The sequence below is a fragment of the Opisthorchis viverrini genome (genome assembly GCF_000715545.1).
Source record: "Opisthorchis viverrini unplaced genomic scaffold opera_v5_37, whole genome shotgun sequence".
NCBI classification, from domain to species: domain Eukaryota; kingdom Metazoa; phylum Platyhelminthes; class Trematoda; order Opisthorchiida; family Opisthorchiidae; genus Opisthorchis; species Opisthorchis viverrini.
In genome coordinates, this window is record NW_008751693.1 from 522,599 (window position 1) to 537,995 (window position 15,397).

The 15,397-nt window shown below is 45.0% G+C and overlaps 2 protein-coding genes across 2 annotated transcripts in view; one reads left to right on the forward strand and one right to left on the reverse strand.

Moving 5' to 3' along the window:
- Positions 1-275: 275 nt before the first annotated feature.
- T265_02825 (hypothetical protein) lies at positions 276-15,331 on the reverse strand (the record flags this gene model as incomplete). The annotated part of the gene is made up of 11 exons (XM_009167169.1): positions 276-475; positions 818-978; positions 2,632-2,779; positions 6,058-6,280; positions 14,065-14,146; positions 14,185-14,237; positions 14,276-14,350; positions 14,385-14,525; positions 14,756-14,902; positions 15,110-15,193; positions 15,251-15,331. The coding sequence occupies 11 exons, from the start codon at positions 15,329-15,331 to the stop codon at positions 276-278; spliced, it is 1,395 nt and encodes a 464-aa protein (XP_009165433.1).
- The window catches only part of T265_02824 (hypothetical protein), a gene marked incomplete at both ends in the record, with an annotated part of 9,741 nt that continues 2,668 nt past the window's right edge, over positions 8,325-15,397 (forward strand). The window contains 4 exons of the mRNA XM_009167168.1: positions 8,325-8,448; positions 9,288-9,613; positions 13,058-13,144; positions 15,282-15,386. Of these exons, the coding sequence (XP_009165432.1) occupies positions 8,325-8,448; positions 9,288-9,613; positions 13,058-13,144; positions 15,282-15,386 (642 nt within the window). The remainder of the gene's footprint in view (positions 8,449-9,287; positions 9,614-13,057; positions 13,145-15,281; positions 15,387-15,397) is intronic.

The window sequence follows — 15,397 nt, forward strand, 5'->3', positions numbered from 1 at the left end:
CACGTACGTACGGGAAATGTATCAAGTCGGTGACTCAACTTTGTTTTAATACAAGCTCCAACGAACTCCACGTTACGAAGTCTAGGAAATGTTAGTGTGCAAAAGTGAAAATCCTTAAGGTGACACATTCCGAGCAGTTTGTATTACGCTGATACCCACTACTACAATACTACATACAACCCAAGTAAAGGCCCGTTCACTTGAAACATCAATTGACGCTTTGTGCCAGCGGCTACCATTGGTACCACAGCAATCTGAGCAAATGCTTGTATCCCTCAGCTGTAAAACCCTTCCGGTGCTGCCGTGCTACCCAACGGAAGCACGAGGGCTGGGATACTGCCAAGTTGCCCAAGCCTAGACAGGGGGAGTCGAAAGACAGAGGTCGGGTTCGAACCACGGACCTTCCGGTCAGTGAATTCGTGCTCTAACCACTTGGGCCATCTCGCTTGCCATACTTGTCCTAAAGTTTTAACGGCTGTGCACAGTAAAGTACTATCAAGAAGACTTTGGGAATGTCACCGTCCCATAACTATACAGCTAAAACAAGAACTATAGCGGTTCCGTCTAGCCACTACTACCCAATAAATAAAAAGTCATTCGGTGAAAGACACTTCTCTTATTAGATATATAAGGTGACAAGCGGTAGGAAAAGACTTATTTCAATCATTCAGGAGGGTTGGTTCTCTATATGTGGAATTTTTCCTCATAAGATTGACCATGGACATCGTGTAACTTCACCGACTTCGGCGAACGTTTGCTTCTCTTTGTGAACACACAAAGCAGTTCAAGCATCAAAACTCATTTAGGCGTCATCAACCGGGATTCTTGCGACCACTGATAATGACGGCCTTTGTAGTACCCATCGATATCGGACGTGTATGTATCACTGTGAGATCCATGTGCGACAGAAGGCCCGCGAACCAGTTCGATAATCTGGTGGCTACCAGCAACCTGAATTCTCCTCCGGATCGGAGTGTGCTGGAGAAGGGGAGACCATATACCAGTTAGAAACGTGGTCACCATAAGAAGGCCTAATGGTCACTAAGTCTGGATTTTATTCTGTAAACACAGTCATCTCAAGGTTAAAATCGGAGAAACATCATGCTGTATCGCTCTAGTTGTTAGTCATCAGTGGTGCGTAGCTTCCCGGGGGGAACTCCAGATAAGAATGACTGATCGGTGTGTCCTCACTGACAAGTTACCAACAGAACTAATGCATCATTCCAAGATGAGTACGGGGAACGTGAAAGATTGATGGACCTGAGCTGTTCGTTCACAACGAAAAGCGCGCGGTTAGTTTGCTACCTGGGTGTCCGATCACGAAAAATAGTCTCTTATCGGATACTGAAAATCACTAGTCGTACTTTTATTGATAAATCTAACGAATCTAACAATGGTTCCGGGTGTCGCTTGACCACTGATCGGTAGTAAACCAGGTAGGAAGTATTGTGCACCCGCAAGGCATCCAAACAAAGCGCATTCAGCTGAGCGCATCTTCCACACCATACATAGCATCAGCCATTTCCCCAAGATTATGCGAACCTACGAAGGTGAGAGTTGAGAAGGCTAAGGTCGTTTTAGATGATTTACGGTGCATGGTCAAGTATGAAAAAGACGATACTCGACTACAAGCACGGTCCGAAAAAGAATAGTCAGTTGGACTGTTCCACATAAGTACGAACCTTAGAATGCCTTCTTGCAGAGCGGATTTCTTGGGTTTACTCCTCTAACTGACAACGGGCTGAACAAAGGAATTGTTAAATAAGCGAGGATATGACGGTACACCAGCGCCGATGTAGGGGGGGGGGCAAAGAATGAGAAAAACATCAGTGGACAAAAAGCTGAGAAAGCTACCTCCACAATAAACAGACCGAAGATGGGATTGGTAGGATGCTCTAGTTCAACCACCGAGTCATGGTAGGAAGGTTTGATGGGAGAACCATGGTTTGGGTCGCTCTGCACTCTGGCTGCCGTGGTAGGTAGCATACGCGTACGTTGTACAGCAATGAAAATGCACTTCACTCATACGATGGTCTCGTACGAAGTAATCGGGAAGATTATGTATCGTGAATACATTGACGGGTCTCCCACCCTATGATTGAGTAATCCTGTCGTACCAAAGTTTGATTATTTTGTGGAAAACCATGCCCTCGGATAGACGATATGTTTCGTCGTATAAGAATGAAACGAAGGAACGATAAACTTTTATGAGCATATGCACGATTTTGAGAAATCTGTGCAAAATAAAACTTCAAACAAAGCCACAATGACCACTAAATGCTCAGTAATAATGCAACGGTGAACGTGATCGTGCGATTTTTTTCCTTGCATGGCGTCACACTGCTAGTCTCGTCGTCCAAGCCTACCAGTCCGACTACTGGGTCCAGATATGTTTTCCAACAAGGAAGAACGAAGTGAACATGAGTGCTGAGAAAGCCATCCAGTTTTAGTTACGGCGGTGAATTTCTTACGTGTAAACCATGGGTTCGCTTCATCGTTTTCGTTGACCCCTGACTCCCCCCACTTTCTCGGGCTGTTTTTCATTTTTATTAGCACACTAACAGAATGTCACAGTCGGGTTATGTAGTGGTCGCAAACTGAAAAACTCTATGAAGCAGAAAATTAGCTTACCTTCTGAGCAGTTCAGCACAGTTCTGGTGGCAACGCTGGACAGACATGTGATTGAATTCTTCCGAGCCCCGAGTGTACGCACCATACTTATGTCCGAATGGCAGGTCACAAGCGACAGAGTCACAAACACCTGCACGAAACGGTGTTCCTAGATGTCATGGGAAAAAATCGGGCGAATAATGGACATCAGTAGCCCATCGAGAAAACTAGTGGGTCCATCCCATCCCACAGCCAGCATACTATCCGAAACTATATAATGTGATATGGCCGTGACAATAGCAAGGAGAGAATTGTTTATCGACCAAATCGTATCTGGGAAATTGTCCAGGTTATGTAGAATATTTCCTATGGAAATCACATCCTGTAAGCGGGACCAATCTGTGCTGATAAACCGAGAAGCACTATAAAGCCGTTTTGCCCTTAGTGGGAATCATCAGCAGTGGGCGAGACTGAGGAAAGTTTCGAACCCGCAAGCTCCCTGCTGGTAGTTCAACACTTAATCCTTTGACCACAAGCAGCTGATACTGATTAGCTTGGATTTAGACAAGATATAGAGCCACCCATCGCTCAATCACGGAAATCACTTAGTGATAAGTTGCTTATTGGCTTCTTGAGTGACGACTTCTCACATGGAAGGTTCACTAAATTTGAGAATTATTCATCGGGGATGTGCAAAGCATAAACCATAAGCTCGAAACCTAAATCGCAAATAACAACCATATGCCTAAAGAATTAACGAACTCGCCTGGGTTATTCGTGTTTTACAACTGGACCAACTATGGTAAACGCTGATAATATTGCATACTAATTTTCCGTTTTCGTTTCAGATAAATGAATTCGATAGAACTCACTGTACCAAAGTTCCAAATAGGTTACACAATGAGGGCCTAAATTTTGTCCGTGAAAACGGTACGAACTTTGTAGAAGTTAGGGATGAAATCAGTGTGGCAACGATTCCGCGTGAAAAAAGACAATCACTCCCAAACATTCAGTGCAGTGGAGATTGAGATAACTAGCAAGATCTACCAGATTTCTCTACCACGCTCTTGAACCTTAAGTTTTTCGATGGAAAATACACTGCACAAACTCGTAATTGGAGCAAATAAATAATTAGGCTAACGTGACAGTAAATCATGTATATCATGTGAGGTGTCTGGCTACTGCGTACGGATGAAGTACTACAGTAGGAAAATGCACCAGCTTGACGTTTCGCCTGTGCTCTAAAGGAAAAAGCGAATGATTCACATGAAATAACGAACCAAAGACATCGAATTAGAAGAACGATTTGAAGCTGACCAAACGACGGTGGTGGACATCTGAACGCGTCCTCTGCATCCTATGAACGATCTTATCTTCGTTCACGGAGTTCAGTTTTTCAGCTGAAAAAACGTGAACCAAAGTGCGGTGGTTTTATCTGCTACAGGCTCGTCCGCCGAGACTAAGGAAGATACGGGTATGAGAGCCACATGCTGGAGTCGATGCTCCTATCAGTCCATTGACTTCAAATGGTTCTGTTTTTGTCCGTTATGGGGGAGATTGAGAGCCACGAAATAAGGACGATACCTTTGATGCGAGACCACAATTAGCTGCATGACAACCACATGTGTCAGGGTCACTAACCACTGGTGTGCCTCGTTCTACAATCCCAATCCGGAGAGACTGTAGTTACCCGTTGACTAGTACGGGTTTCCACGGACTGACCGCCTCTGGGCCGTTTTGATGCGATAAAAGGCTGGGTGAATAGTACTCTGAGAACTAAGTGGTCTAACTAGTGTGACCAGTTGATCTATCGAGTAATAGCGAGAAATTATCTGGCGTATCTCAGCACTACAGATCTGATGTCCTCACGAGACCCACACAATGCTTTGGAGGCACCGAACGTCAAACAAAAAGAGCCTTCGAAGGTCTTCCATACGCAGCGGCTACTACCCTGACAGATCGGACCACGGTATTATGCCTTCTACCCTTGATGGACACCCTGCAGGCTAAGAACTGTATGACCTTGCATCAACCGGCTTGTTTCTGAGTGGAATCGGATAGACACGCGTGCCCTCACAAGCCGTGGTCAAATGGTGTGCTCCAGAATGAGTGACAATCTTGTATCGAAGCTTGCCACATCGTCCAAATGAGTCCATGGTTGGTGTGCAATCGGTGGCCTCCAAGTCACACTGCGAGCGCTTGTACTAAAATTTTCTGCTAACCAGTACATAATTTAAGTCCCTCCGCATTGTTTCTGTGGTGAGTGTCAACCAGGAATCCCGAAGACTCAGTCGGACAACCTAAGGATTCATACCACCTGCCACAATCACGATATCTCTGAGGCATACTGAGTAGTAGGGCTAAGCACAACTTCGCCGTCGTAGATACCACGACGGAGTATAGGACACGTGAAGGGTTAATTACGAAAAATCTGGGTTTGTCCCGAGCGTGTTAAGATTTGTGACCGGAATAGGGACTTTTATGCATGTCGGAAAGACACAACATAAACCGACGGAAAGTGAGAAAACGTCGGAGTAGAAGCTACCTGTTGCCCAAATTAACAGAGTAGGAACGTTAAAAGCAGTAATTTGAAACAAATGCCTTGAATTTAATAAGGCAGAAGTCTAGAAACAGAGTAACGGTTAGATGGTTGACACCTAAATGAAGCAGAAAAACTTAAATGAGGGAATGTGGAGAGGAGTTAGTGAACAAAGAGCTGTAAGGGCAAACCATACTTCGCGGTTGCCAGGGTCTAAGAAGACAGTTTGATCGAGGTGTTCCAACTTAGACCTTTGACTCAAAAAGTCTGAACCACGAAGCAGCAGTTGCTGAGACCCGTCCCAGAGTTACTGACTCAATAGTCTTAACCGCTTGTTTGCAGAGGGGCTGGTCTAGCCCGAGGACGCAGGAAGTAAGACATCACTGTTCCACTCCAAGTGCAGCTGCGCACAGCAGGCGCCTTTTGAGGGGCACCAAACTATGAGGGTTTAAAAACATCTCGATTATGTTGAAAAGTGCGCCAGAGGTCACCTTCAGCCACTGGGAAATCGAACTGTGAAGATTTTAGGGCCGACCTTTCCTAACCCGTCCTTCCTCGGGGGAAGGTAGAATTGCCGCTCCCACAAATATGGACATCCTGGTCGCCTAGGGGAAACATCTTAGTGCCCTGATACTCCTGTTGCATTGGACAGTACGATTTTACCCCCATCTCCCTTCGCAATACGGGAACACGCCATTCTTCGTTGGGCTGTTCACAGGTGGCCTTCCTGGTATGACTGAATCTTACGGAACTTACCTCCATGCAGTGTAGCCTGCAGTACTGAATGTGGCTTGAGTATCACAAGATGAAATCTTTAGGTTGAGGGTCGGGGCATAGGAAAATAGGAGAATTCGCTTGTAGTTATGGGAGAAAAAGGTTAATGCAATAACAGACAGCCTAAAGCTCACTTTCGACTGTGCACAATACCAAATCCCATATTGACGATGACTGCATGTTCGACAGATTATCTCGTGCATACGTCAACTGATTAAGGGAACAGTCTGAGCCAATCAGGTAGAAATGAGATTGTTTCGTAGATGCCCGTTCTGAGAGCATACGTCTCTTGCAGTTTGAGGCGGCCTCACAGAGTAAAATACCCTTGCCACACATTGGATCCAGAACGACACCATCCTGAAAATAAAAAAGCGTGATTAAATAGTATGCATAAAATGACAGAGGTATGAGAGACAGAGAACCCGCCGAAAATCCAACGTCAGTTTAACAGTCTGGAATACAAAACGAAGCACCGTTCGTAGTTACACGGCAATATGAGTATATTGGTTGGTGGCTAGTGTGTTTGCATAGTCCAACAGTGAACAACGCTCAGGGCACGGTACCATCGTCGCGGTGTTATTCAGAGAAATAATGACTTAACCAACATGAGCTCTGAGATTAAAGGAAGCAAAGAAAGCAAGATCAATCATCTGCTTGCAAATCTCAGTTTGGAATTTTCTGTCAAAACGAATCTACATCTATGGCGTACGTAAGGTAAGTGTGCCCCATAGAGGGGCTTCACAAGCTGTTGGCTGTCGGGGGAAGTAGTACTGCGTGCTTTGGAAAATATTCTCAGAACAACAGAGTGAATTGACAGACAATATGCACCGTAAAATGCACATAGGCCATCATCATCGGTCTGTGTCTGAGGGTATGTTGCACAGTCCTTCGAGGGGTTTGATTGTATATCCTGCCGGTTATGTCACTCGATTACTACCGAGACTTTATCATGCCAATCAACATAAATTATTGGGGGCGAATCTATTGACCATAAGGTTCTCTTTTTAACACCAAACTCGGCATCTCGACTGCTCCTGTCTAGGCTTGGGCAGACTGGCATTATTTCAGCCCTCATGCCTTCTTTGGATGGCAGTATGGTAGCTAGGCAACAAGAGTGTGATGCCCAAACAATTACCATTATTTTATTTCTATCAATCACTACGACCCAGGCTACTACGCGCTTTTCCGCCGTGGGCCTTTTCATTTAAGGCCATATCTTAAAAAGGAACCTAAAGGAAGGCGTCTCAAGCTACCATGTACCTTATCAAGCATCACAGTTGCATCCACAAGTTTTCCGACCAACGGCACAAGCTCAGTGAGGATACCTATTTGACCGGCTCCGTCGCTGACACAAATCGATTAAACTTGAGTGTCCGTTTGTTGCCCCTTCAAGGTTCAATTCTCTTTATTCATGGAGAAACCGTTCATCAGAACATGAGTAGCTACGGAATTACCTTTTACGACACTCAATAACCACTGAACGAGTGTTACGATAAATCGGACACCTGCGACGGGGATACATTAAGGGGCTTCCAGGTCCATAATGTGGTAGCTACATTAAGGTTCATATCGTACCGGCTTGGTATGCAGTTACGATATGACCCTAAATGATAAAATGTAACTAGCTGCTACGACTGGAAAGCTCACAACTTGAGATAGAACGATGGATCAAAGGGTGCGACAGACGTGCGCTAATAACGAAGGGATGGAAGTAAAAAACACTTCCTTAGCGTCACAAAAGTGCGGACCTCCACTGAACTAGTCAGATATATGTTCAAATACCAAGCAGGTGCTTTTGCATGCACACAGAAGGCGAACCGCCTGCATGAATTCTGTGTATGCATCCACTAGTACCATTTCTGCCGGATCAACTAAGGAGGAAGCCGGTTTTGACCTGCTCAAAGGGTCTGGAAAAGGTTTGGAGCAGGCCAAACAGTGAATAGGTCTTCAAAGCTAAATAAGCTTCTTAAGACAAAGTATATGAGAGGATTTGACGCCTTGGTGTGAAGAACATCACAGGCCCACTTGAAATATGAACAATGTCTGCAATACTAATCACTTGTGAGTAGTCTGGAATTAACCATGCTCTGGTTAGCGACCACAGCACGTCTGGATGCTCTAGCCACGAGCTACATACCGCACTAATACGAAGTCAATCTTTCCTGGATGTCCTCACAGCAGGGAGATCCGGTTTTTCACCTTCTTACGGTAACAGCACACTCTTAAGGGGCAGGCACAGCCACTTGAGGTGCACCTGGTCGGCAAGCAGGAAACGTCATGATAAGAACTAATGCATATTGAATAATGCACCACAAATCCATGACGCCAGACAGAAGTCATGTGCGCGGTTGGTATCAAGGTAAAGAGGGAGAATTTAAAGTTCGATGAGCCACGGTGAGGAATGGAAGGCCTTCATGCGAGAAACCAATGGGAGCAGAATAACCCTTACGCCAGCACAATTTCAAAGGCCACATGTGGCCGAAATCGCTCAGGACACGGGTGGAACTCTGAACTCGTCGCTAAAGGTATGATTCAAACTGCCAAAGATTGCATAAACTATTGGGACCGGACTATGAGCTGTGTTTAAAAGGAACCTGTGTGGCCTTTGAACTCGTCCTCGACTATAAGACTATCATCACCACCACTGACAGGAATATACTAGTAATATACACTGACGGCTAACTGCCTGTGCTACAAGCTATTTCCCCTATGAAATTAATCTGATGCAATTCACCGACCTGCACACATCACCACATTTTTCTATTTGAATTTGAGGTGGTATTTATTCGTCACGTGATTTCCGTATATTTCGCATGAATTTATGGTGCACTGGTCAATATGAGCGATCACAGAAAACAAGTCTTGCCTCTTTCTTTCGTTCTTATCAGCAACATCCACGGCTATCTTCAGTCGCTTGAAACATTAAGCTGGATTTCTACATCCAAAACATAGGAGTTGTTGGGGGCCAATCTACTACACGCATCACAAGATTTTGAACCCTCTCCTCATCAGCACCGTTGCAGGACATCAGTTTTCAAACGCCGAGGAGTCACTGACGTAAAACCACAACCTACCACTATTTATTTATTGTGAGAAAAATAGTGGTGATAAGCCATCAATCATTCCGAGGTGCCTAGACTTACAGAAATCAACTCGGACACTGGATAGGAACTGACAACATTGCTACTGAAATAGAGTGGCAGTCGTAACTTGCGGTGTCTCCAACCTTGCGACGGGGGAACCACGCGAACACCATCCCGAAAGGCGGTTCGCATCGACAGTACCCAGAATTTCCGTGTGCTCTTTCATATCCCACTACCAGGTCAAAGGTTGACCACCACTCAGAGCTGGGCGTGAAAAACAGCACTTTTTTCGGCGAACAATAATTTGGCATACACAATACATTACCAAACCATTGTAGCCTTTGATACTGGGCACGCTCTTCGACCGAAGTCCCTGTTACACAACCGAATTCCCTATAGTAGAGGTAAACCAAAGGTAAACACATTATTTCTCGAGGCCGATGAAAACTGCCAGACAGCCACCGGCGTGCTGTATCGAGAAGCTAGCGCTGCTCTATGCTTCTCGGGGCTTCATCAAACACAACATTTACGACTATTATCTGTACTGTTCCATTACATTGTGCATTCATATTCCTGTTTCGTAGCCACGATGATTAGTCGCCCGACGGTAAGTACTCAAAGTTCTCGAACAGCTAATAGAGAATTCGGGGCAGATTCCGTCTCCTCCACTGGGCGTTACCTTCATTATTCGCCTGGTCTTAGTTTGGTTCCACAGTTTCGGAATAGCGCACATTGATTCGGAGCCAAAGTTGATCTCGATTGGTAGCCACGAACACACGGACAAAGGCTTCCAAACAGGAAATGCTAGTGCACAACCAACTCGACGCCATACTGAGAGGTTGTCAATGCTCAACGAATTATCCCATCTGTGACCCAAACCCAAGTACTCCAGACGTATGAAGACCGTAGGCGAACGAAAACTGAGCTTTTGAATTCCTGGGTTTCTACCTGAATTTCGGTCACAGAAGTCAAAACCGGTCAATTTTTCCTCAATTCATACGTCAATAATTATTGTCAGTGAATCATGTTACAGTGTCACACAGATTAACAAGAGCTCAACCTCAATCTTCATCGCCATTACGATTATCAGTGTTACTCCGTCCCGTTGAGTAAGTATCTCCTGTTATCATTGAGCTTGGCGCCAAAGGCAGCGTAAACATTGAAAACCAAAATGGATGCTACTGGTTAAGGTGATATATGTTTAGGGTGGGTTGATCAGTTCAGGGGTGAATGCACGCTAATGACTGCAGCATGTTATCCTGTCAGAGAGTGCCTTCGACCGTCGACAGGAGCTGTCACTCGCTTTTGCTGAGTTGTGCCACCAAAAGCTCATAACTCGAGACCAAGTCCACGCCCAACAAGTGCGTGTTCATTTCCAGTCTTTCTGAGATTTGTCACACAATGTTATGTGCGAGAGTAATCCAGCTAATATCTGACGGGCAGAATCTAGCCTGCGTACACCGCAGATTTTAGGGAACACGCTTTTGGCCTGTTATCCTTGTACACCACTGCACTGTCCGCCCTACACGTAAGCATGGTTTATATAGGCCGCTGGAGGCATCCAGGGTCTAGCCCGAGCTTTTTGGACATAGTAATAGCACTAGAAACCGCGTATAGCCGACTATCTGACTTTTTTGGCATTCTTAACGCCGACTGGACGGGAAGGGAGTGCTACTAATCCTATAGGTGACCTCTACCATATAATGGAACAGGTGCTTGATAGCTTGTTGTCAGCTTCAGTCAGGTAGCCTATTACATGGCCAAGTTATTCCCGAACCAGTATGGTCACAAAAGTCCGAACTTCGAAAGTTCAAAGCGCACCTATAAAAATTCACTCTTCAAAAATTGACTGAAAATGAATGAATGAAAAATGACATCACCTAAATGGCTTCATCATATCATATTGTGCCCTGACAGTCCATGCACTTCCCGAGGGTGGGAAAAATAATTACGACTGTAGTCGTTCGCGCGCCGTACGTGCAAGCGAGAGTTCCCCGAACAAACCCACAGTCTTTTCCGGCAATGGCACAGTTGATATTTTATCCTATAAGTGGAGTAAACCTACGCCGAAAAGCAGCGCACACTTACGACGATTTCCAACAAGGGTAAAACAGTAGTACAGTGCTTTTCGATACAGATCGACTCTATAAGACAAAAGCTTAATCAAAATATCCCAAGTCTCCTCGTATTACAAATTTTCACACCACCTTTTGAAACAGACGTACACAGATTGGTGTGTACAAGTTTCCTATTGTAAGCTGATCACTTCGAAAAGACTCGAGCTTCTCACTTTGTTGCCGGAGAACCCTATGGGTGCTTTGCGTTGACCACAGCATTTCGATTTTCTCCCGTGAGATTCTCGCAATTTCACACACTTATAGAGTGTACTCAGAACCGAAGTCACATCTTGAATAAATAGCATTCCACCAGTGACAAACATGCTCCAGCTCTGATCTCCAAATCCATGGTTATTCATGAAATCAGCCTTACTGACAACGTGATCACGTCTCTCGCTAAGCCACTGAAAAGCCAACGTCGACCACTGTAACCAGGCAGCTGGTGGTACAGCCCTTCGTCCTCGAAGAAAAAACCCCGCACTAGTCTTATAGGACGTACTTTCTAGCTCCCAAAATGGTTGATATACTTTATCGCAAGGAGGACACATCAGATGACAACAGATTTGCTGTTGGGGGACGAATCAGTTGACTGAACTGCTAATAGCACCATCAGACGATGCCTTTGTTTGGATAAGGGTATATCCTGTTAACCTAGACGAGATAGGTATCCTTTGCGAAACAAGCGCGCTTATCTCTTGTTCGCTGTTTGATCGAATCGGTAGATCTACCTCTAATTATGTATGTCGGGACACGTAAGATGCTCCTGGTCAACTGTGGTGACGTCAACAAGAGAAATGAAAATTCGAGTCATCTGACGATATTCATTTATTACTTTGGTTTAGCGTGCGATTAACGGTGCTCTATGACTTGATAGATCGCCTAGCGAAAAACCGGAGTCTTCAGAAATCCAGTTCAAATCGTTGATGATACGGTTGTGCAACGTCGACGGTTCAGCTGGCTGCGATGCTTTTGGACGGTTTGTCTGTCTAACCTCAGTGCATCAAATACATAACACAGTGCGGCATGAAACGCGTCTGCAAATCGATACGCCACCGACAATTTTGGATGGAAGTGCAATGAAGAGCTGACAGCAACCTCTTTTTTGTTTGTTTCTCAGGGGTCCGCCGTCAACATGACTGCTGGATGCTACAGGTATAAGCGTGTTAATGAGTGCTGAATACAGGGCGTAGCTACACCAGATGGGATCTGCCCGATAAAGCAGCTGTCGTCTGGCATAGTTCTTCGCTTCAAAAGATAGCACTGGTGGATTTCGTCATGCTTACATGTGGCATATAGAATTAAGTCGATAGGATATCACGCATGACTGACAAAGGCTTAGAATCTTCTAAAAATCACACCAAATGAACTACCGCCCCTTTCTTGGAAAAGTATGGAGCTGGATTTCCTCTAAAAGCTTGCAAAAGGTTACGACGATGATTCGTTTGCATATGAATACCCAAGAGGAGCCACTCCGGCCGAGCAAGACGTTTGGCTGGAGTTTCTCCAAGAGGACCGCAATGTACCAAATCGCGATGGCAGAAAGATGTAATACACATTGAAAGTAACCGAAATGTTGAAGCTTGATTCCCATGGACTGAAGTGAACCATTTTCGGGAGATTACGTTTTGGCGGATGTACAACCCAAGAATACTCGCAAGCATCAAAACTGGCGATGACGCATGAAAGTCTGCCGCATTAGCTGCAAATGTCGCACCACATCTTCTCAATATTCCTACACCACCTTGGACACAGGATAAGCTCAGATCCCGCAAGTGATGAATCAATACCCGAAGAAAGAATGCCACAATCACAGTGAACTTTGTCACTGGTCAAGATAGCTAAACCGACTGTCAAATAAAAGCAAACGATGTTTTTAGCACTCCCAGGCACGCGATCATCTTTAAGAGATGTGGACCAGTTTTGTTTGTTAGTAGCTCGAAAAGGAAACATTTGCATCTGCAGAAACCATCCGGTACCCAGCTGCTCTACCATCCAAAGTGCGAGAGCTGAGACACTGTCAGGTTAGTCAGGACCAGGTGGTCGAAGTACTTGGGTTGGGTTCGAGCCATGGACCTTCCGGTTAGTATTTTCGTGCAGTAAGCACTGGACCATTTCGAACATAAAGGTTATTTGTAATCCGTAACAGTGCAACAAAAGCTACATACTAATATAAAACATGTGATCACTCGGTATTTCCGCAATTCCGTGCATTCCATTTTGTCGCAGTGTTCAGGTGCATCACCACATAGTCATTCCGTTTTGGTTCCTATTAGAGTCGATTTAACCTGACAAGGGAAGTTTCTGAGCCAGAGGACAGGCTCTGATAACAAACATGAAGACACACTTTCCTGACGCATCATTATGTTTCATTTCAACATAATCAAGTTCATTGCATGTTTAAAGTGAACAGTGATTGGAGTGCATAAATTCACCACAACCCGTCGTCACTTGCTGAAGACATCTGAAAGCAGCAGGCGTCTCGGTAACGTGCAGAAGACGCAAGGGATGCATTATATTTATCGCATCTCCCAAAGGATATATCCCTTGTCCGGAAGATAGTTCAGTAACGCCTGCATGTTTTCATTATGGAGAAAGTACTGTACACGCATACATAATACTGCATAATGGAACGTCTAGGGGGTCGGTTTATTCGTGGGGGACCTGACAGTAGTAGCACGTCTACTTTTTAATATCACCGGAAATTTATGTCACTCATTCCTCCTGATGAAGACCATATCCTTCACTGGTGGCTTTTCTCCACCGCTAGTACTCTTCGAACGTTCTCGTGTTGGTATTCAATGAGAAGTCTGACAGTAATGGTATTAAAAAATGGTACCGTGCTAGGAAATGAAAACCAACTGACTCACACTGTCAGTTGCTACTAAATCTTACAAAAAACATTCCGCATATCAATAGTACTGATAAAACATAGAAACTATACCTGGATATGCATCACGATAGCAGTCGCTGAAGTTGGGCGCAGACCATGGTGCAAGGTATAAATGCGCTTCGAAATGGGTTCTCTGGCAGACAAGATGGCAAGAAAAATAAACGAACGCACTTAGTAAGCGGCAATCCAAGAAACAATACATTATTACTCAGGATCAGGTTGATCTATCAAGAGAATAAGGTGAAAATAGAGAGGGACAAACCTCAAGCTTTGCGTCTTGTGTGAATTTGATGTTCATCCGACGTTCGAGAAACTGTTCGGCAGATGCACGTACGGACTAATCAAGTGAGAAAGCAGCTGAGTTTTCCTACTTCTGTACACCGTATGAAACATTTCGGACGTAGTTTGACAAACAACCTGGCACTGAACGGAAAATCATGTCTCACAGCGTCACAGGGGACCAAGGCAGTTTCGCGACAGCGACGTTCCCACAAATATAAGGATTGCGAAAACTGAAATACGTCGATTTTTTCGAGAGCCTTAATTATGTGTTGCACAGGCGTTGAGTTGTCTTTCACAACACAGCCAACTGCCGGTGAACCCAAAGGCTCACTCAAAATACACAAGAAAATCCGTTCAACGAGTTTCAAGTTTAGCAAATTGGGCAAATCTGAGTATTTCGCCCTAAAGATGATCTTTCCCGGGAACTGGCTGTCATGAGTTATAAAAGATGCAGACCTACCTGAGTTATTTCATTGGCCAACTCTTTGAGTTCGTCTATGACCAGCTGTGACATCCCCTCACCCGCGGTGCATAAAATGCGCACGAAATCATCCTCGCAGTCCGTTTTCGGCAAGCCAGATACGTATTCCGCACCCGACAAAGAAACCTATACGAGATATCAGAATTGAGTTACACAGGAAGTGACCAAAGACTGTAAAATAGCTTGGTTTCATACGGTCAAGTTGTTGTGCATGATATAGTGCCGACCAACCTATACCAATCATCATCATCATCATCATCATCATCATCATCATCATCATCATCATCATCATCATCATCATCATCATCACCAACATCATCATCAACGGGTAACCATCATCATCATCATCATCGACACCATGACAGCAGTGTTCAAAACTGATGCTTCACTGCCGTACAACCATGATTTATTTGAAAGCTTTATTGTAAAGGAAAGCGTAGAGATGGACGGGGAAGGGACTTAGTGCCGGCTTACCACAATCATTCCGAGGTGCATACACCTCCAGACATTCACCCAGGCGATTTGGATAGAAACTGACAAGAACGCCACTGACATCGGTTGGCAGCCATATCTTGTAGTGCCTCCAACCAGGCACAGTGAGGATCACGCGGTGCCCGTCCT